General features: G+C 41.6%; 1 protein-coding gene across 1 annotated transcript in view; it reads right to left on the bottom strand.

Annotated features, from left to right (window-relative positions):
• Positions 1 to 22,192, bottom strand: part of LOC130158723 (transmembrane protease serine 11E-like) — a 41,757-nt gene extending 19,565 nt beyond the window's left edge. Inside the window, exons 1-4 of the mRNA XM_056359666.1 lie at positions 22,029 to 22,192; positions 14,275 to 14,396; positions 13,432 to 13,550; positions 623 to 690 (exon numbers count right to left, since the gene is read on the bottom strand). Coding sequence (XP_056215641.1) covers positions 623 to 690; positions 13,432 to 13,550; positions 14,275 to 14,396; positions 22,029 to 22,192 — 473 coding nt within the window. The remainder of the gene's footprint in view (positions 1 to 622; positions 691 to 13,431; positions 13,551 to 14,274; positions 14,397 to 22,028) is intronic.
• Positions 22,193 to 23,619: the final 1,427 nt, after the last annotated feature.

Below are 23,619 nucleotides of genomic sequence, written 5' to 3'. Positions count from 1 at the left end.
CTAAAGGACTGAGGTGCATGAATTTCAGGAGTCCAGGGGAGACTGGACAAGTCCTTGGAAAATAACTCCGCTGGAGGCTGCTGCAACCGCTCCAGGAAATCCCAAGTGGTAAACAGCTGGAGGTAGGGAGCATACCAAGAAGCAGTTATCATACACATCTCTTGTGCTGCTACTGTTCCCTAGGCACCTACTTGTGCCCATTCTTAGAGGTGCAACAGTGACAAGTGGGATCTTCTGAATGAGCACAGCCATGATTCAGTTTTACTTTAAAAGCACAGTAGCAATACTAGAAGTAAAATGACATCTGCATTACAGTGAAGGAAATAGTTTTGAAAAAGGTTGGGTGGTTTTTTTTTTAGATAACTCAAATTATATCTGCTTTATTAGCTAAAGCTTGCTCCAGATCTGAACGCAAACTTGTATAGAATTTGGGCTAACTGAAGTTTATCTTCTGCATCAAGATCCAAAGAAGGTCATGGTTCACAATAAGATTATGGTCAGGTGGGGATTATGCTCCAGTTTTACACAAAATACACTTTACTGAATCAGATCAAATGGCGCTCTAGCTGGGCTTGGTGTACATTTCATCTGAGCTGTGTGCATTTATTATAATCTCACATACCTCACTCTGATTAAGCGTGAACGGATGTATTTTTTCCTTAAAATGGAATTGTAAAATGTCTTGTCGATCTGTTGAAAAAAGAAAAATATAAGATAACAACAAAAAAGGAGGGAAACTGATATATTGCTCGATGGAGCATTCAGAAAAAAGCATTCAGTTATAAACTCACAGCTACAGAGCCAAGAAATGTAATCCAGCCCAGCCTCTGGATAACATTTGCCACAGAACTCTCCTAAACTGTTTCCTAGTTGGCCTAAGGCACATCATAAAAAATTAACTCATTTTTCTAAATGTCCTATGACTACATCAGTGTGCCACTATAGCGCTGTCCTGTCCACTCCCAGGTGTAATGAGGGATATTTATAAGCATCCTTGAAACACACTGCTGCAATCCTCCAAAGCACAGCCTCCTAAAGATGGCCTACAGAAAGGGTATAGCGTGCTGTGCTCTGCACTGCACTGCACCTCCTGTTTTAAGTGTCCTTTCTGATACGGCACTTATCCTTGTTCTACAGAAATTTATAGCAAAACTACTAGTGATTTCAAATTATAACACCTCAGACACCCTTGTGATTTGCCACGTGTTGAGGGAATTGTCAAGCAACTCTCATCAGAAATCTAGGACTCATATGGAATCAATCCCCAAATGGCATCTTTGCTAATGCCTGCTTAACCACATCCTGCTTTAGGCTGAATGTTGTCTCAGGATTGCATGATGAGTCTGAGACAGCACAGTGTGATATAACATGGCATGAAATTCTGCCAGGAATCACTCAGGATCACTGAAGTATTGAGAAATGGCAAACTCACTAGTGAGTTATGCAGTTCCTCCTATCAGCAAGACCTAGTAAAATGAATGCATCCTGTAAACATCAAACACATGACAGGAAAAACTACATAGAAATGCTCTACAAAATCCTGCAAGTTGCCTTTTTTTGCAGTTTTCAGTCCATAAAGGCTGTCTGATTTAGCCGTCTCCAGATTTTCTGTCTTCCAAAGGAAAGAAAAAAAAAAAAAAAAAAGATTCTCAAGCATCTAGTACATTGAAATCTTTCAGATACAGAAGCAAACATGTAGGAATGAAATCTGGGGGTGATTCCTCCCAAAGAACACAAAGCCCCTCTTTCCAGCCTGTCATAAGGTGAAGCCTCATGTCATTACCCATTGTTACTGAAACAGAAATAATTTCAAGATGAGAACTGCACATTTTATTATTTTAAGCATACATTAGTAAGGAAAAAGAAAAGTTTTAATGGTGATGCATTTTACCTTGCTGTTACTGGCAGTTACCTGGAATTACTTAGGCCTTTGGAACAGACAAAATTCTATGGAATAGAAATATATCAACTGCAACAAGCTACTGTATATATGCAGAATGGGCTTTATCCTGTCACTTTGCAGATTGCCAGCTGCTACCACTGCATTTTACAAGGCATACAGTTAGAAATCAGGAATAAAGCATTTTGTTTCCTATAACTCTGCAGCCTGTTCCACCACCACCTTCCTTGTTTATTGGAAATATTTGTCCTCAGACAAAAAGTTGGGTGTTTTTTGGCTTTGGTGGGTTTCTTTTGTTTTTCTTTTTAATGGTAACGTTTGCTCATAGAGTTTGTCACAGTGTTAACTGCTTCACTGATGATTGTGTAAGTAGAAGCATGTAGTTAAGCAGCACTGCCAGATTTGTGGCATGCAATGGCATGTGCTGGCTTTCGTTGCACTGCCGCTGAGAACTTTTGAGATCTTCGGGACAGGGACTTCTTTGCAGAGTACTTTGCAAATAAAAGAGAGCCTTGAGCTGGGCTGAGGTACACCTCAAGCTTCTACATTGCTAAGAAGTAAAGCAAAAGCAAGCTGACTTTAAGTTTGGGACTGAAGAGGGCAAGAATTCACAATCCCTTGCAAGGGAGACTTAGGTTAATATGACATTCGTCAATCCTTTATCTCCTCCTAGCAGCTGTGTTTTCAAGCTATCTGCACTGTCTCAGCTCAGAGATTGCCAGTGGTTTTGCCACACTTTCCATCTGCATTTCTGTACCATATACAGGGATCCTTAATTCTGTCACCCATTCTCTTCTGTCTTTGCTACAGCCTGAGCAGCTCATGTGGTTATTTGTCTGTACTCCCAACATGTTCAGCTTTCTCCTTTTCTCCTCACCCTGGACCACTTCTTAGATATTCTGTACAGTCTGATAAAGAACACCACACGCTGCAGCAAAGACAAGTATTTCCAGTGTCATCTGACAAAACACAATGCTTCTTTTAAAAATAATCTAAAGAGTGCAAATGCAACTGAACTATCAGCAAAAGAAATTGTTTTCAGAAAATTTGATCCAAAAGGGATGTTAGTTATTTTTATGGAGATAACAGTAAGCATATGATTTAAAATCATACCAAAACTACTGGATTTCTGTCTTCCATTCTCTTTCAGGATTTTATATCTGAATGAGAAAGTAGCCACTTTTCTCTTTCTGTTGCACGCTGTCAATAACTTACTATTATCTGCCTTACTATTATCAATAGACAAAACAACAACAGGAGAGTGGTTTTGTTTCCTGTGATCCTTGCAGGGCCTTTAATGCCTTCAAACTTGACCTAGTATTTTTTACTTTTGTAATCTGCTGTATCTTATCAGTGAAGACTTGCTAGGCAAACTTCTGCACTGCAGCCCCTATCTCTCACCTGCTGATGAATTTGTTTGGTAGATATGAATCTGTCCTAAATCTCCTCTTTCCTTCGACAATGACTTTGGTAACCTGGATTATTACCAGTAATCTTTATATTCATATGGAGTTTATGTAAGAGAAAAAGATGTAGCAAGATGCCTTCAGATAATAACTTTCAAAGATTAATGTTCTGTCTCATATTTTTACTGTTTGTCTTCTCATTGGCCTTCCTACATGACCCGTGACACAACCTACTAAAATATTCATAATTTCAGAATGACCCAATATTCCTTGCTTCCCTGGGACCCAAAAAACCCCCAAGCTCTGGAAGTAGGTCACATGCAACAGGTGCATTGCTCCGATGTAGGATGGGGCTGACATGAGCTACGCTTGCCCAGATGTGTAGCTGGGTTGCCTGTGTCAGCCCTTGCTTTCTCCCACCACGCACTGCTTTGCCACTCCATGCAGGGTAACACGATTTATCAAAAAGGTTATCTTAAATCTAGTTTGACAGAATGTTCTTCTGGAATATTTGCTGAACTTACTGCATTACTTGCGTGGGATGTTCAAAAGCATTCAGTAGGTTTAGGAGCACAAATCCTCTTGTTGCTCAATACTATTGCTCTTTTGACTGCTGCCAGTTTAGTCCTTCAGCAGCTATCCTCATACTACATTCTTCTTCTTGCCTCACTAGCTCCTTTGGCTCTAAAGCCTATCATTAGTGATTTTTTAAAGCTTTTTGACTAAATATTAGTTGGAACATGCCACCTGGGTTAGCAACTCTCTCCAGTTTTGCAGTAATCATATCAAATGAATTACTACTAACAGAATTGTGTTAATTCTGTACCTAGCACCCAACTTGCTGGCCAATTTGCAGCTCAACCTGCTGAGACTCCCAGAGCTGACCATAATGCAAATCCAGTAGCAGCTCCCTTGAGAACCTGGGATATCTACTCCCCAGGTTTCAGCTGAGGGGTTAGTTAGGGGTTAGAGGGAGAGAGGGCAGGATAAAGACAGGGACAACAAAAAGTGAACCTGGCATGGTCACAAACCAGGATGTTAACATCATGCTCCCCTTAGAAACAGAGATAACAATTACTCACAGCAGCAAGAGCCCTATAGTCATGGTGCTTGCCCAAGGTGAAGAAAATGGACCTGAAGGAAAGTGAGTGTAATGATCCATGGGCCTCCAGCAAACCAGAAGATCAGAAACTTTCCCATCAGAAACCACAAATACCCAAAGACTGCATGTGTCACAGCAGGCAAGAGCAGTGTGATCCCAAATGGTATCACAAACTTCACAGAGTTTGAACTAACTGGACTGCTACAGCTGGGAGGTGAGTAAGCACTATCTGACTTTGCACTAACATAAGGAGCTCAGCTGGGTGGTTCTTGGAGGTGCTGGCTGCAAAAGCGAAATAACTGACTTTGTACAGTAGTTCCTAAAAAGATTGCTCTTTCGCATAAAAGAAATTAAGAGGACTAATACATGGGATAATGTCAGGATTTAAAGTACTACACTTATGCCTAGTGCAACCAATTTCAAAGACATGTAATGGCATGAGTTTCATTATAGCCATGTAATAGTGACAGCTGGAATTAAGGTCACCTAAGTATTCCCATTCCTACTCCCTGCTTTAAATTGTCCATAATTAGCTTCCTAAAACTTTCACACTACCATTGAAATTTTGTCTGCTTAGGGAGATTTTCTAACTTTTGGAGAGAAAATCAAGTTTACAGAGAAAAATCACCTGGGCTAATATCCAGAGAAAGGCTTTTGTGTATTTTATTTTCCAAAAAAAAAGTATGCTTTTCCCAGGAAAATTACTCTGTGCTTCTTATTCTTAAGCAATACTTAAAGGTAAGGAGCTGAAATACAGGAGAGAATAGCTCTTAAGAAAAGAATAGCTTTATGAAATCTAAGGAAGATCAATGGTGATGTATTCAGGTTATAAGTGTCCAAATGCCATCAGCCACCCAAGTTCAGTACTGAATTTTGATTCTTCCTTTTGACAACACCATGTTTTAAACAGCCACTCTCTTGACCAGCCAGATTTTGATCTCAGTGACACCAGTTCACATCTTGAATCACTTCATTGATTTAATTACCTGTAAACAACGCAGTAATTCTGGATTGTGGGTCTATAATTAAGATAAGATTCTACCCTTAATCACACACGATATCTATAACTGCCCTTTATTTCATTGTGAATTCCTTTTTCCAGCTCAGGCATCCATTTTCTTTGTGCACATTTTATAGCTTTTCTTGCCACACACTGGATCTGGATTACAGTCACTTATTTGGGGGTAGGGGTTGTGTCATCTTATGATTTTTCTGGCTTTGTATGTGCTTATTAGACCTTCTGCCATGATGAATCAAGAAAAAATAAAAAAGAAACATCAGCTTATACTTGAGAAAATTACATTGAATTAATAAGTCAAAGAATCAATGTTGTTGAAGGATCATTGAATTTAAGTTAGAGAAAAAAGTCAGATATTAGGCACATTGTTGATTACTAACAATTTCATCCTGGAAATGCATACTATTTAGGTAGAGCACACTGACAACACTACAATGCATCGACTTGCACTAGCATTTAGAAGTACTTTGTATTCTCCTGAATATATTTTTAGTTCCCTGTGCTACTGTGACTTGTGGAAACAGGAAAAAAACTGGAAACAAAAGTCAAAACAAGAACATACCTCAGTTTTTAAATCAATGCAGTCTATGACTATGCCAGTGGCCTTTTTCTTCTTTTGATTTCAAAAGGAATTTCTGAAAAAAGCATCACAAGTGCGATGCAAGTGCTTTCTGCAATTATTTCCTCTCTCTGTGTACAGCATTTCACGTATATCTTTAAGGCCACACCTGTATATATACATACTGACAGTCGAGTGCGTTGTCGAGTGCGTTGTCGAGCTCTAATTCCAGAGCCAAATAAGTCACCACACTGTCATCTTGGCCACTGTTACGCTGCCCTGTTTCCCAGTTGGCTGAATTACCGTGGAAAGATGCTTTCTGCTTTGTTTCTAGTCCCAGTCACCCATAGAGGGCACCCTCATTGTACCATACCCGTCCAGAGACAATGCTTCCTATCGTGAGAACCATTCCCTTAAAACAAAGATTTTAAAGCAGAAGTTGTCAAATGCTTACACTTATTTGAGGATTTTTTTTCAAAATGCTCCTTAATCCTAAAGATCTTTTCTTTACATTGATAAAAGATGTGGGGTTTTTTTTCATTTTACAATATTATTTTGCAGAACAAGAGAAAAGGGAGAATATTATTTAAAAGTCTCTAAATATCTTTGTTTAAAAGGCTTCATTTCTCTGGCTTTTGTACTATTATAAATAAAACTGCCTTCAGTAAAGAACAAGAAAAAATTTCAATGAAAGTTCTGCTCTTTCACCTCATATCGGTACTGAGCAAGCACTTGAGGGAGCACATACAGAGCCTAGGAATCCTCCGGTTTAAATAAGGGTTGTGCTGGTTTTGGCCAGGGCAGTGTTAATTTTCTTCATAGTAGCTGGTATGGGGCCATGTTTTGGATTTGTGCTGGAAAGAGCATTGATAGTACAGAGATGTTTTCAGTATTACCGAGCAGCGCTTGCACAGAGCCAAGGCCTTTTCTGCTTCTCACCCCAGCAGCAAGCAGGCTGGGGGTGCGCAAGAACCTGGGAGGGGACACAGCTGGGACAGCTGGCCCCAACTGACCAAAGGGATATACATATGGTGTCACACTTAGCAACAAAAAGCTGAGGGAAGGAGGAAGGGGGAGACGTTCAGAATGATTGCATTTGTCTTCCCAAGTAACTTGTGCATGATGGAGCCCTGCCTTCCCGGAGATGTCTGAGCATCTGCCTGCTGATAGGAAGTGGTGAATGAATTCCTTGGTTTGCTTTGCTTGCGCACATGGCTTTTGCTTTAATTATTATACTTTCTTTGTCCTAACCCATGAATTTTCTTCTGATTCTATCCTCGGTCCTGACACAGGGGAGTGAGCAAGCAGCTGTGTGGTGCTTAGTTGCTGGCTGGGGTTAAACCACAACAAGGACTTAGGTTATAAACTTTGGTATCTGTATCTGAAAACACTACCAAATATCTCTTGAAGCTTATTACAACCAGGAACTTTCTTCATCAGTTTGGTCTGGGTGCTACAAGACTCTGAAAAGTCCTTGGAAATAAATATTGGGCTGCTGCAGGTACTGTAATTTTTCTTTCTGTGATCTGTCCAATTTATCTTCCATTTTCTTTTATTTCAGGGGTTGAGAGAAGAGGTATTTTATGGGGGGTGGGAGGGAACAGCACACATACAGTAAATGAAGCTACATGATACTTGTAGATATTTGTACTTTTCAACTTGCTTTAAAAAAAAAAAGTCACATAAGACACCCTTGATCTTTAGCACACTCCCATTACTTGGGGCATATTCAGTTTTCATCTCTAAATTAGTCCTCACAGTCTGGTCTCCCAGAGAAAATAGTCTTTAGGAGTGTTTCAAAAACCTGCTGCCTTGGGGATCCTCTCCTACAAAACAAACCTCCTGACCCAAGGACCATAAGGCACTCATCAAGCAAGCCACATGCTTCTGAGTTTTACCTTAACACCCACATGGAAAGTGCGACAAACATACCTCATGTATAGTTCAAGCCAGCTTTGCAGATAGCTCTTTGCTCTGAAGTGATTTTGTATTTCACCTCACTCTCTCTCCCAAACACACCCATGCACAGTTCTGTTTCCCAGGAAGACCTGAGTCATGTCTGACCCTAAAGAGGCCAAGTGTCATAAAACAGCGGTCTCATCTACTCACTCACTGCTGCCAGTCTTCAGCTAGGCTTCCTTTGAGTTCAGCTCAGATGGAAACCTTAGCCAGTACTTCACGCTTTGGCCTCGAAGATGTGGCAGTAAGCTATTCACAACTCAAATGATACGAGGTACTTACTGATACAGGGATCACTGCAAGCGTATCACTGGGTAGAAAGCAGTGCTTCAGTTACAAGCATCCTGTTGAAGGTTAACTCATCCACCAAACAAGGTTATCAGGTGTTAAAGCTCTGCTTCCCATGGAAGCACAAGTGTCTACATGAGCGTTAAGAGAGAACAAACACAAAGTAACTGAAGCGATGAGGATGAATAAAACCTGAGTGTGCCAGAGGAACTAAGTGGGTCCTTTCCTGATTACCACAGGCACTTAAAAAATTCTTTCCTGTCTCTAGGGATCTCTTTTTAGCTGCTAAATTGGCTTTATTGATTTGGCCTTTCACCTCTCTCCAGCTCAGCTCCCTGTCTGCACAGAGGAGACACCAGCGCCCAGCAGCTGGGAAACTGCAGGGCGCCTTGTTCATAACTGAATTGTGCTGAAGCAGCTGCAAATCTGCACCACGGAGAATGCAGGGCAAAGTGAGATCCCATTGCACCCCACTGGTGTCCTTCAAGGTGGTGGCACAGAAGGCACCTAAGCAGAGGCATTGGATACAGCTAACAAGCCCTGTTGGTGAGCCACAAAGCGGCAGGGACGGTGCAGAGCTGCAGAGAAGTACTGAGTGCCAAATACTGCACTTGACAGTCCTTGGGACCCTCACTTACCTTAGCAGCACAGAGAACAGGAGGTGTGTGTGGGGAGGGACATGCATGGCACCTGCTTGCCTTTCTGCTTCTCCCCCCTCGCAGTGAGAGAAATGTGTTAACAACCTTTAAAATCATCATCTCCCAAGGGACAAAACTGCCTACTTCATTAACAGCTCCAGTACAGGGACTCAGCAATAAGTCCTTAAACTGACTAAGAACAGAAACAGTCATCAGAACCATTCTGCAGTATTTTCCTGTGGTATCACAACTGCTTCTGCAATACTCAGTAGAGAAACTATTTCTAAATTAAACCAACACTAATTCAATTCTATCAGACAGGAAAGACTTCAAGAGCTGTATTCATTAAAAACTTTCCCCAACATCTGTACTTAAGGACACAGAAAATTCTCTTATTATTCAAAGTCACTGGAGCAAGATGTCTGTTTCTAAAAGAGAAGTCTTGACACACAGTACTGAGTCCTGAGGCAAGGATTACTTGATGACATTCCATCTCTTCAATAGAAATACTGGGATAGGCAGTAGTTACCCAGGGGATGTACCCAGGTAGCCTCTTAGTAGAACCCCCAAACACTCTGCCCAGATCCAGCCAGATAGTTTTGTGTTGGTTTCAGATGGTGGAAGGACGGGGGAGAGCCCAGATGCCTTGCAGATAGTGAGATGACAGGGGAAATCCATGCCCAGTCCATTCCATGGCTCAAGACACCCATGGAGGGAAAACAAACATCTCGCCTCTCCCCCAGCCACCCAATTAGCGAAGGAGGGAGCCATGCTACACTCATTACCTGAGAAGCATCCATCCACCCAACCCACAGCCTGGCTTACCGTCACACGGGAGCAGGAGAGAGTAGGGGATAATGGATGGGGCACAGCCCCAGAAGCAGAGGAGGGTACAGTGTCTAACGCAAGAGTCCACAAAGACACGTGGACTAGGACAGGGAGAAGCAGCCCAAGAGCAGGGCTGGGAACAGCTCTGGCCAGAGGAGGAGACAGGGAGATACTAGGTGCCTGGGAAAGGAGGAGGGTGGCATAAGCTGTCCTTGAAGAGGGGAAAGCTCGCAACATGTAGGAGAAAGTATCAGAAAGTTATTGTGGTGTGGTAAAAAGAGCAGAAAGGTACATTTGCAAATCACTGGTGGACAGAGTAAAGGCTGGTGTCTGTTTCTGTTGAGCAACCAGCCACGTACTGAAGGGGTCACATGCTGCAGCTACTTGGTATCCACTATTCCCACAGCTCGACGCTTGCCAGCCTTGAAGCTGAGACAATTCTCTTTAAGATGGACTTGATGAAGTACTCATTTCAAGCTCTCTTGAATGCATACCTCCTCCCCTTGAAGTCAAAGATGACTTTCCACACTAGACACAAAGCCCTTCCACCCTCCTCCTGCACACAGGGCAATTAGTGCTACTGCCCAGAGCAGGCAACTGAGATCATTTTAGTCACTCAGGTCTATCTAGACCGAGCTATCTCAGCTCCTTCCACGCTTTGGGGTGCCAGAGGGGCTGAAGAAGCAAAGTTTAAAGCAAGGCCTTGGAAATCTTTCCTGGAATGCTGTAGTAAGAAGGTAGTTAGAGCCTCCAAGATTCCTGGGAAATCCAAAAGAATTAATACATTTTTTGGGGGAAAAAAAACCCCAACCAAAACAAAAAAAAAATCAAGTCTGGTGTAGGAGTTGCAGAAAACTAGTCAGTAAAAGTTGTGCAGATCAGCCAAGCATTATATGAACCCACTATAAAAGAGAGGCTCCCTGAAGAAGAAGCCATTAAGGCTGTGACTGTGCCCTTTTAATCCAGTGCAAGAGGGGACAGCCTGGCATGGTCCATTTTAGTTGAACAAGAGAAGAACAGGGTCTCGCCAGAAAAATGAGGAGGCTCTGGTGAGCTGAACATCTCTTTCCGCAGAGGCATTCAATCAGGTCTGCTTTTTCAAGAGAGCACAAAGGGAACCCTCACAGACACTCGCAGGAAGCAAGGCAAGGAGAAAAGACCTTTCATCATCTATCTCAGTCCCCCCAGCTCCACCCCACAAGACATTTTCCAGACTTTCCAGTCAGCCCTGAGATGTTGACTGGTGCACCAGCTTCATCAGCTCTCTGGCACGATCTCCCTGCATTCCCTCCCACCTTCAATGAGATAAGAGAGTCAGGAATGTTGTTCACAAGATGGGTGTTACTACTCAACTCTGAAACCAAAGCAAACATCAGGACATCTTCTGCCAGTTCTAAGGAGGACATGAGATGACTTCTCTATGGGAGCAAAAACATTTTTCCTGATGAAACATCAGCTCTGAAAAGAGGTCCTTTCAGGGTTGTTCTGGGGAGAAACAAAGGAGGCTTCATCAGGGAGGGATCAGAGAAGGGAGCACTTGGCAGGGAGTTGCACTAACTCAGGTAATTTGAATGCTTCTGATTATCAGAGATGATTCACTTCTGTTCACTTTGCACCAAGTATTGTGAAAGACATTGCATTTATCTGCACTGACACTGACTCACTGTTTCACAATATGAGCTTAAGGTATTGTTACTACTATGACAATGGGAAGGCTTGGACATCCAAAACCCTATACAACAGCTGGGGAAAGACTACAGAGGATTTTGGTAAATCCAGACCAAGCAGAAAATGTGATTAAAAACTCCACTCTTTTCTCCTCTATTAAAAGAGATGGTGTGAAAACTCTAAAAATAAAAATGCAGATGTTCTGAGACAGCTGTCAAGAAGTCAAGAGGATAATTCTGTCTCTAGAGAGATTGCTTTGATTTTTATCACTACAAGCTGAGTTTTGCCTGTAGACAATCAGATTTACAAAGAACATACTGTTAGTCATTAGTGTATAGAGTCACTTTAAATAAGCTTATGGACAATTCTCAATCTCATACATCCTTATGAGATGGAACACCTGGAACTAAACCCGCAGAAAGTCAAAGTTTATGGCATGGACCATTTATATCAGCTGACCTAAAATTACAGCAAAGAACTCACAAAATTTGAGTGAGAGGTAGCAGTTAATGGCTGAATTAAAGACAGCTTTTAAGAAAAGTCACAGGAACAAAGGAAAGGTAACACAGTTCTCTGTATGTTTGTTATGGTGTTACTTATCAAGTACAATTAACTGCTCCGAAATAATGGTTCTCACTGCTCAACCAACGCTGGTATTTACTGTCACTACTGTCAGAAGTGCTTAGCACCCATAGAGGAGACAGGGTTTCTAAAGCATTGGCTTCCGTTCAAGCATCTAAATTAATAGCCATGCTCAGAGGAAATCTGACAGCATTGGACACTGTCTGAAAGAACTTCTTAGCTAAAACCAAATTTCTTGCCAAAGGAGCCACACTTTTAAAAAATGAAGAGGGAACGAGTGGAAGAAAGGGATACAACTTTACTCAATGAAGCGTTATACCTCAGACTTCTCCCCAGCCCTTGCCTTCCTCCTGTCTCAGCAATACACAATGTCTTCTTGGTCAGGTAGAACATTCCCTCTCCAAGGTCCTATATCACAAGGTTTAAAGCCTGCAATTATTAAGTAATAGTTGTCAAGTAGTAGCACCTAAGTAAATGCACCTTATGTAAGACTCTATACATACAGATATGCACCAGGAGCAAATCTTGGGAAATATGGTAAGGTCCCCAGTAGGTAAAGAGGGCAGAAAGGAAACAAGTATAGAAAAAAAAAATAAAATACTAAGATCTCCAAGGTCCTCAGCAGTGAAGCCAGAAAGAGATGCTAGCACTGCCAAATCCCTATATAGCACCCTGCTTCTCCAGAACAATATTCACCACAGCTCACATTTTGTTGTGGACAAATGGCACGGCCCTAAATTAAATCACAGTGGGGAGCAAAGCATTGATTGTCCTATTAACTGAGTATCTGTGCAAGGTTGCTAAACAGGAGGTAAGAGATACACATCAAACTCTGATGAATGAAGCACAAAAAGATACAAGTACAATCACATGCTTATTGCTGTAAAGAGCTGAACTCTGTAATTATCATCTGTGGGGAAGTGTCTCAAAGAGAAAACAAGAAAGGAAATTGCAGTGTGTCTATTTATTTCCATAGCTACTGTATGACTGAGAGCCACTCAGCAGCCTCTGCTATTTGTAGGAGTGTTTCCCAACAAAACATACCAAAGGTGCAGGAAAAGGGCTTGTGTATTGTTTTGTCAACACACGGCAACAGCCTGCCAGGTAGAGTTCCCCACCCCATAAACGAGAGGGTGTACAAGAATGCTTTCCTTAGAGACAGTGGGGCATAAATCATAAAATCAGGCTCAGGGCAGGGAAAGAGAAGACACACACAACTGACTAGTGATATAGGAGAAAGCTGAGATTATTGTCGATGTCTGCTTCGCCACTGCAGGGACAAAGAGAGGTGACAAGCTAGAACAAGCAGACTGGCACGTGCAAGACATCTGCCAGGTATGATCGTGACTCCCCATTTCCCAGGTCTGCTAACCATAGGGGATCAGGGTACACCAGTCACCTGTGGTCTAAAAGTGTGCTGCTCACATTAATGACTCTTCTATCACACAATCCTTAACAGCAAGGCACAATGGTCAAAACTTACCAGTCTCTCAACCCTCTCACTCAGGTCTCTAAACCTTCCCGAGGACTGTCTGGACAATTCATTACTGTACTGGATGTTGGTGATTTTTACGTTGGCACTGTAATAGAACAGCTTCTGATCTGTAAGAGAAATAAGAGAAACAGGTAATACTGAAAGCACGAAGACGAATGAACTTTTGATATACACCTAGAGCTGACTGATATCTAGATGTCTAGGGGGTGGATGATCCTTCACCCGTATCCAACCCATTCAAATACAGCTTCCAAAAGCTAGAAACCCAGGAGCAAGAACTCAATTGAGTTAGGTGATCTAAGCCAAGTAGTGACAAAAAGCTCAGTTTCCCCAACAGTTACAATGCTGGCCAATAGCACTTTGGGCTCGCACAGGATCACGAGCTGCATCCTACTGGTCAGCCACCTTCCTTCCTGGCCTGTGTGCCCACTCAACGCCGAGCCCTGGCAGGTGATTGCTGGTGGTCAAGGCAAGGGAACAGTGAAACATCACAAGTCGAGACAAGCAGAAGGTTCTGTCACTCATGTAAGGGAGACCAGAAAGCTGTGTTGACCTCATCACAGATGTAAATCATGAGGAAGATGTGAAAGGAATGAAAGCAAGTGAAAGCCAACAGAAACCACAGCCATAAACCTCCCTGCAGGAAACGTTGCTAAGAGATCAGCAAAGATGCTAAATGAGGAACAAAAGAGCTCTAGAAAAGCCAGTGGGTTTTCCCCAAAAGAGCTTTAAACGGACTGATAAAAAGCAAACTCCCAGCATTGTGCAGCACAACAAGCACAAAGAAAATACACTAAACATAGGAACAGTGATTTGTTATGTGAAACTTACCATATGCCAGAAAATAAACTAAGAGACCGATGGTGATAGCTGCTGCCGCTGCTGTTCCAATAACAATTAGAGCTATTTTCCAGGGCTCAAGATGTCTTATTTTGATGGCTGGCTGATGAATTCTGGGGGAAAGGAAGAACAAAGGGATAAGATTAATGAGAGACACTTTTCTAATTATCCCTCCCAAAAATGAAGCTAAAGTTTTCTCTCTCAACATCAGCTGATTCTTCCCAGCTGTATTAATTGACTTCTCACCCAACACCCTTGAAAATGAAACCATGACTCAAGACTATTTTGAAATAGATGTTGGGATATGCCAAATTAAGTAGGAGTCCCACTATGCACTTTCTTACATGACCTCTGACTGGAAATCTGCAAGAATAAAACTTATTTTTTAGCTGGGTGAATTTTTATACAGCAGCATAGGCAGTTTTCAATTGGTTAAAAAAATCAGTCATCACAGACACTCTAGCACCTTTGCTCCCAAAAATGCTTTGTGCAATAAAATTGGGAAAAAGCATCCCATGCTTTGTGTAGTACATATCTACACATTTTCCAAGCTGCTCCATCCATTTCTGTCTGCAAACCAGAGCTGGACAAGAAACAGATTTCAGCCAGCCAGCCTATGCTTCCTGTTTTACTCAGGCTAAGTCTAAAAGCAAAAGACAAGCACTGCTTTAAGTAGTATTTTCTGAAGGGATGAAATGACAGGGCAAGGGCAAGGACATGTGAGTGGACCAGGGGACATGAGTAGGAAGTCTCACCAGTACTTCTCTCTGCCATGCTCTTAATTACACAGGTGCTAATCCACATTAACTCAAGGAAAGTCAGTAGTCTGCAGGTCAGTATTTATAGTTAGACAAAAACCTGCCTGAAAAACGTTACTCACAGCAAATTCTAACTCTACCTATACACTCAAAGACATCTGAAGATCCTCAAAGCCACTTTTCTATTATGTTATCAGCCATTACAAAATACAGAACAGGAAGCCAGAATTTGTGGCAAAGAGTCTTTCATTCTAGAACCAGCTATCTCATTTGTGCAGACATGCACACCTTCAGGTTAAGGTACAGCCTCCCCCAGCAAAGCAGGTTCCCAGGATCTCCTCCTGAGGGTATGAGGCATCTCAGTGAGTTCCCACATTCATAACAAAGTACATACAGCTCACTTCCAGAACACCTACCTCATGAGCCATAAGTTTAAATACATTAAAATAAGTTTAAAATAATTTGCAGCTGTGTGCAGGAATAAGACAGCAAGCACACTGTGCACAGTACATAAATATTGAAGCAGGTTCTGATATTTCATTCTAATGTCATTGTAATGCCTTACAGTTATGGCCTTATTATTTCAGCTTGGAAAACAACTGACTCAGGCTAAATATCGTGACATTTGATTGAGTGAAAATGGGAATACTCATTTGTCACTCATACCTGTTCTGACTTGTACTGGATCTCCTAGCTAGTGTCTCCTTCACTCCTGTTATCCTCTAAACTATTAATCTCTCATCTCCTGTGGTTTGCTTCAAAATGCATCTGTGAATCCACAGCAGAAAAGAGGAGGGGGAAAAAAAAAAAAAAAAAAAAAAAAAAAAAGAAGATAGGAATTAAACAGTCCTGTTAAGAGATTAGCAGCTCCAAAGCTATTTCTGAGACTACTGTAGGAAGTTGCCTTAAAACTTTAACTGGAGAAATGAAAAAGATGCAGCTATAATGAGTCAGGACTCTGCCTCATTAAGAAGACTATTTCTAAATAGTAACTGTTAGCTGAAACCATAAAGTCAGTGGCGAGTTCAGCTTTAATTTGTCATGTGGGTCTGTTGGGGTGGGTTTTCTGCCACTCCAACTAGCAGTCCTTTGCATGTCTTGTACGTTTTGTAAATGTTTCTCTTACATTTGAAGTGAGACTAAGCTGCATGAAAAACCAACAAAACACACACACACTTAACTTGACACAACCTACTCGCATTCATTCTTGTAGATACTCTCATTTAAAAAGCAGTTGTCTCAATTAATCTACACAGAAGGAAAAACACTTAGAAGGTCTTTCAGCTATAATGAACCTGGGCTGGCACAGCCCCAGACCAAAATGCTGGGTCGGAGAAGCCCATTTGAAAGGCTGAATGCCACCTTTTACACCGCAGTCAGTGAGTGTGAAGAAATTACTACCTATCATATCAGTGAAAGAGCGGTTTCAGATCAGAAGTAACGTGGTCAGGATACAGTTAAATATAAAGTACCATATAAACTGAAACCTTTTCAGAATTCTTTTGTACATAGTATATAACATTTTTTTAATAATTCTTATTCTTTATTTCTTCTCTTTCAAGTTTCATATTACCATTTAGCAAACAGAACGCCCAGTCCACAATAGTTACTCACACATGTAATTTTACTCACACACATGACTTTCACTTAATTCATGAAACCTGTTTGAAAGCATCGTCTGAAAGAGGTACAAAGCAGACATCAAGCTTTTAAACTGAATTTCCCCAGACAATAAACTGTTTGAGAAGTATCTGTTAGAAAGTCACTTAAGGAGAGAGGGGTGGGACTGTTTTGGGACCTGGGATGTCTTTTTTTTTTCCTTCTGTTTTTTCTGAATAACTGTCCCCCTTCCTTATAAATAATAGCACAGAATGACTGTTAAGGTTCACTCTCCTCTCCTAATTAATTTTTAAAACAAAAATTGGTTTTAAAAACATAAGGTATTTTTGAGTAAAATGTCCTTGGTTAGGTTGTTCCACCTGGATACTTCTCCATTTGAATAGATGTGCAAACTGAGCACACCAGGATGATTTCAAATCCAGGTTTTCAAAAATACCTGTGAGATAAAAACACAGATTGCTGGGCTGAACCTTTTCCATTCCCATTAACTTTGAGCTTTGCTGCTGCTTTGCTCTGTCTCCTAAGGTTCATTCCTCAAAGATCAATTATTTCATCTAATAACACATCCCATTGTGTAAAGCTGGACAGTACTTACAGGGATTCAATACACACAAGAGGAGTAACTATCCCAGAATTGAAACAGCTTTGATCCACATGATGACCCACCAGAGCCTGAAATACTCTGCAGAGAGCTGATACAAGTTCAACAGTGGGAATTTACTGTCACAGATAAAGAGTCCAGCAGTCCCTTACAACTCCTTGGGAACTATCTGCTCAACAGAGAGGGAACTGGGAGAGTAACCAAGAAAGGCATAGCAGGATTAAAAACACTCCAGGTGACAGGGTCACTGAAATCGTCCAGAGCAGAAATGGAGATTTTAAGCCTGAACAAAATACTAGCTGAAAGCCTTCCACTGACTTCAGCGGGCTTTCTGTCAGGGTCCCTTCTGCCTACACCCTAAGTGGTCCTCCCCTCTACCCCAGAGGCTCTGCTCTTTCCCAGACAACCATGCCTGTGCAGTAATTTTAAATACACTGCAATCAGGGACTGGATTTCATCTTTCTACAGAAGACTGTCAAGTCCCAGAGTAAGATTTGTCTGATTAGGAAGAGGACTGAAATATTTGCTGACAAAGAGAAATGACAAAAACTGATACAAATTGCCCACACTGACAACAATTTTACTTGGTTGTCCTCTCTTTCTTTCCTAATAATTTCTAACACTGTCTTTGCTTTTTCAATTGGCATTCAGCTGGAATTTTCCTAGAAATACCCTCTGAGACCTTTCCTGAGTGGTGCTAGGTGATTTGGAGCCCTACATTCTGTACTTGGGTTCCCCCCTCCATCATGAGCACAAAGAAGCCCGCCAGGAACAATTCCTCAAGAAGCAGCTCACATCAATAAACACAAAGCCAGAAAGATCCCTCCCCTTAAGCATTTTACAAGGTAGAAATAAGGAGGACATGGTTAGTTACGTCTATTGGCTTTTAGTAGCAGAGGAGCACTGGGGGAAAAAAAGCCAGTCTCAAAGAAAAATTAAAAATCTTACCTAATACCCAAACTTTTTTTTAAGGGTGCCATTCAATAAACAGATCATAAACTTCACATTAAATAAATCATGCATGCACTTGCCTCACTGCAGCCTGAAACTGTTAGTTTACAAAATAAATAAGAGTGTCTTTTACCTATTGGAATTTTGATTCACGTCTTGCAAAGAAGCAGAATTAAAACTGCCTTCTACGAGTCACACCACCTTCAGAGGAAAAGCCTCAAAGGTCTTCCTCACCAGGGCAGAAAACACACTCTGACACCTGTGGGAACTCTTCCATCACCTGCACTGAGCTTCATATCACAGACAGTGTGTAGCTAAGTCAGCATGAACCATGAAACAGAACACAGGACAGGCTCTGCTTTGGCATGCACGTACTGACAGTGTCTGGTCAAGAAAGGTGCTGACAGGACAGCATGACAGCCAAACCCAAAACAGTCACCTAGAGATGATCTCTTGTGGGCTATTAAATGTCCTTATTATTATTAAATGTTTTTAGTCCTGTAACAGAGACATGCTTAGACAAACAATTTTTTTCCATGATTTTAGAATGCATGCAGTACTTCTGTCTTGAGGTGCTTTGAGAAAAAAAAATCGATAAAAAATACTATCAGCCTTAGCAGTTTACATTTCTGGCTGGATAATAAGTTTTTATGTATTTTATACATAATAAACAGTTGCTAGGTTGGGTAGATAAATATTGAGATGCTGTAATCTAGCAATGTATTTTCACTGAACAGCGATGGACAAATTTCTTCATGGGAGAAATGCTGCTGAAATTAGAGAAGGTTCCTCAGACAAGAGGTTCAGCTGAGACTCTGAAACCCCAGGCAATTTTCCAATGGCAGAGAAACTGGACAATTCCCATTTTAATTTCTGTATAAAATCTGTCTCCCCGTTACCACTAAAACATGAAGTTTTCAGATTGTCTTGTATCAGAAGCATGTAAAATTAAGCCATCCCAAGCTTTGTGTTAGCTTGACTTCATTCAGAATGAAGACCTCTAAGTAACCAGAAATATAGACATAGAAGGAGTACGTGATGGAAACAGAATTATTTGATTTTCAAAACTTACGCTGACACAAAAAGCCCAATCATAAAACTGTCTGTGAATAATAAAGACAGGCATTTCTGCAACACCGTCCAACAGGATAGCAAAGTCCATAAAAGCTGCTGCGTTTACACTGGAGCTCACTCAGTCAGTGAAGACAACCAGATTTTACGGCTTAGGAGGAGATCCTTTCTTATTCTGATTTTCCTGTCTAAAATGGTCAGAAACTGAGTGAAGGTGACACGGAAACACAAATGGTACCAATCCATACGAGTCAAATGAGGTGTGGTGTATACCAGAATCAAAAGTATTTCACTAGGGTTTCCTGGAATCAGGATCTGCTCTGGGACAAACAGCAGAACAGGTTTCTGTTTGGTACCATGCAGGAACCACATCTGCCTCCTGCAGTAATGAAGGTTAACTCCCACTAATGCCAATGGGACACGAGTGTCCTTGCACCAGGGCTGGCATCCATTTCCTGATACACCTCAGCAGTCTGTAATCTACACTCATTTTGCCCACCTACCGCATGACAAATTGGTGCAAGTGGCACTGCATTTCCACCTACATATTCACTTTTAGACTCGCATATGCACCACCAGCTACTCTGTAGCCCACCCTGCCAGGGCACAAGATCTTCACAAGGAAGTTGTGGGTAGGACACTGCATTTGCTTCCCAGACTGCAGGACACAGCACAACAGAGGAGGGACAAGACTAGCAAAGCTGTCTACTCCACCCAGTTTTCCTTAGCGGCTTTGCTTCCTGAAGGATTTTATGGAGCACACATTCCATAGTTTCAACTTAGCTTGAAATGTTGTGAAAAAAGGCATCCTAGAACTGGAAAAACCTAATACTGAAGCCCCACTCCTGCAAGAGACTGAGGCACAGCATGATGAGCTCAAACAGCAAGGCTTACAGCTCCACGCTCAGATCTACATGCCTGCCCAGCAAAGAGCTCCGGACATTTAACAGGTTACGCAGGGCCTTTGATTAAGACCAGGAAGTCCCCATCCTTTCAGAAATGTGTAAATATTTAATTATCCAACACAGATTTCCCCTAATGTACCTTAGATTTTATAATAACCTAAACAACTATTTAAACAACTAAATCCTTTCCTAACTAGAAGGCAACTAAACTCATCTCAGATGCTATTTAACTATCCTCTAGCACGCTTATTATTTAGACCACTATTGATATCAACAAGACGTGTTAACTAGATTTACCTCTAAGAAGAAAAAGGAATGGCTTTTCAATTCTGCTAGGCAGAGAACTCTCAAAAACTAAGTTTTCCCTCTTTATGTAACACATGCAAACTGGTATTCACAACTGATGGGGATTTATCCGTCACCTGACAGAGCAGCGTAGCTTTTAAGGTAAGGATATTAAACAGGGCAGAGACTCTTTGGGTATTGAACAGGGTACCACTAAAGAAGCACAGAACCAAAAACTGAACTCAGTCTTCTCCTGACAAAGTCAACACTGTATTGACTAAAAATGACATTGTCCTCATGAAATGTGGGAATAAAGAGTAAGTTTTATCAATTTAGAAACAATGTTTCTATTTCAGCATGTCCAGCAATTATTAAAAAATACCCAACTTCTAGAAATACTGAGGATGGAAAAAATAAGTAATATCTTGCAATCATCCACAGCCATCTACCCAAAGCAATGCCAGAGAGGAGACTAAGATTGTAGTATTTAGCAATTACACATAAAAATTTAGCCATCCAGTCAAATCATTAGGGTATTAAAAAAAAATATTTCAGATTCTTTTGGATTTTTCTGAGGTCTTACTTTTTAGCTTCATCAATTGCTGAGGCAACGATAAAAAACACATTCAAGGAAGATTGAGCATCTCTTATTGCCACATGAAGCCAGGAGCCAGAGCATCAAACAGAAATAACAAATTCCAGGAGGCTTGCTGTACATTTATGACCAGATCCCTGCTCTGACTCAAGAGAATATAGTAGACTATCACAGCAGCTAGGAGACTTATTTTTGTAAAAATACCCTGAACTTTGCAGCACCATCTCAAATACTGTTACAGTAAAACGAAGCTAAGTATATTCAGCATCTCTGACTGCACAAAAATGCTTTCAGACACAAAACATCTTGCCATTACTCCCTAGGAATCATGGCTTCTCTGTAGTGTTCTCCTTACGTAGTTATGCTGCCATCACCGATTTAACTGGGACTTTTTGCAGGGTTTGGGGGAAATAATATTGCAACTAGACCTGACTAAAATCCATGGTTTACAAAAATTGTGTTATTAACATTTGATTTTGACACAAAAGAGCTTCCTGGATTCTCCACTGCTGCAATAAAAGCCTGCTGGGGGCAGGACAAGACAATCACAGGAAGGAAAGGTGTCAACCTAAGACATCATATCATTTCTAAAGAGAAAGAAAATCTTTGTGCTCCTGGCCATGCTAGGAAAGGATTTCCTTCTGCATTTCTCACTCAAGCCACGTGTTATTCTTTTCATCCAGACCACAGTCTCCAAACCCTCCCTTTCAGCCTGCAACTTCCCTCCTGTCTATTGCCCCTTTTCAGGCTGCGCATTTCAGACCGATCCATGATGTACCCTAGATTTAAAAGGACAAAAAGAGCAGGGATAGAGCAATGGGGTCCAAGGTCAGGCAAGAGAAGATTTCTCTTCTGGATCTACATATGTCCTTGAAGTCCTAAAACTGTCCCATAAACAGTATCCTTTACTACCATAACACCTCCAAATCAGACTCACAGAGTTAAAAAATGCCACCTACTTTTGAAGATCCCATGGTAGGTCCCGGTAGGTCTGGTAGCCTTTCTGACCGCCAACCAAGGCTTGACTAAAGTCTGGACTGCGTAGTGAATGCTGCTGGAAAACACAGGAGTTGCATTGACTGGTGTGACGGGAAGGGAAAGGTGTTGAATGAAGATCCTTCATTGAGGCACAGCTGGCGCAACACCCAGCACCCTGTGGGTTATTGCAAAACGGGGGAGCGAACTTCAGAATAAAAACAAACAGAGGTAAGCATGGAGTTGATAAGGAGACCGTAACCGTCGGATCAGCTCTGCATCAAAGAGCTCCCCAGGCAGAGATGGACAGAGCAGATAAATTGGCACAGGCAAGAAGACTTGTTCTTCACCACAGCAGAACAGGAAGTACGTGAGATTTCCCTTTTCCAGCACTCCCTTTCTGTCCAGCTTGTATCCCTGCAGCAGGCCTTCTCCTCAGCAGCAGCACCTTCTACCATACACTTACTGTAAAACTCACATGGGAGAGGCTCCACACTGTCCGCAATGCTAAGTCGCTTGCCTCCCGAGATAGCTGACAGAAAGGCCGAACACAAAAACAAATACAGATATAAATTGCTTGGTCAGCCAAGCCTGATCTCCCTCGGTGCTCACTGCTCCACAGCTGTCCTGAAGTCTCTTGGCATCAGGGACATGACAACTATAAGTATCCAGCCTCCTAATTACACGTTAGTCATTTAATGGCTAGCGTAACCCCGCCTGTGGAAAATGCTTACTCTGTGAAAAGGGCCACCAACCTCCTTGGAATTCCCTTCTCCCAGCACAAACGTGATTCTTCAGAGCCAACTGAAAAGGGGAAAATGGCTATTCTCTAGTGAGAAATTGTGTACTTGCATCTCAAAACCCAAGGCAAAAAAGGAAAATTACCAGAAACCAAACTTCTGGTCTCTAGTCTTTGATATGCTTGGATTTTTTTGCCAAAAAGTTTGAAGCATTTGGTTTTCCAGTGCAGTCTCAAGATTTCACAACTTTATGGGAACACATGTTATCTTCCAGAAAGAACCTCAGCAACAGAGGGTAACAACCCCCCCCCCAAAAAAAAAAAAACCAAAAAACAGCAAAAAGAAAATTTCACCTAATTATACCAAGTCCTTTTCCTTCTCTCACTAATGATGCCTATTCACAGGCATTTCAATGCAATTACAGAAGCAAGTGTCTGGACATCCCATTGTTAGGACAGTGGGAAAAGCTGAGCACTGCTGCATGGCATCTATTTCTCTAACATTGATTTCTTCCTTTGCTTTGATCAAGTCAATTGCTGCTTTTTTTTTTTTTTTTTTTTTTTTTTTTTGGCTTCTGTTGCAGTTACCTGCCTTACGTGGGGGTTTACTGATTGAATACACAGTTACCTCTTGAGTACTAATATCCTCCCTGGGCACCCCCCTCCCCTTCCCCCCTCAGCCCTGTCATCTTCTTTTTCAAGATTAATAAAACTCAAAATTAAGTTTGTGCACAACAGAAATCCCTGCTCCACCCAGAAACACACTCACACCCACAGGAACTCCAGCACTCAATGCAGTGCCGGAGATCGATTACAAACCAATTCAATCCAGGAGT

This window comes from Falco biarmicus, chromosome 1 (assembly GCF_023638135.1).
Source record: "Falco biarmicus isolate bFalBia1 chromosome 1, bFalBia1.pri, whole genome shotgun sequence".
Taxonomy (NCBI): Eukaryota; Metazoa; Chordata; class Aves; order Falconiformes; family Falconidae; genus Falco; species Falco biarmicus.
The sequence above is the reverse complement of the archived record's forward strand: the minus strand, read 5'-3'. Positions and strand labels throughout refer to the sequence as shown.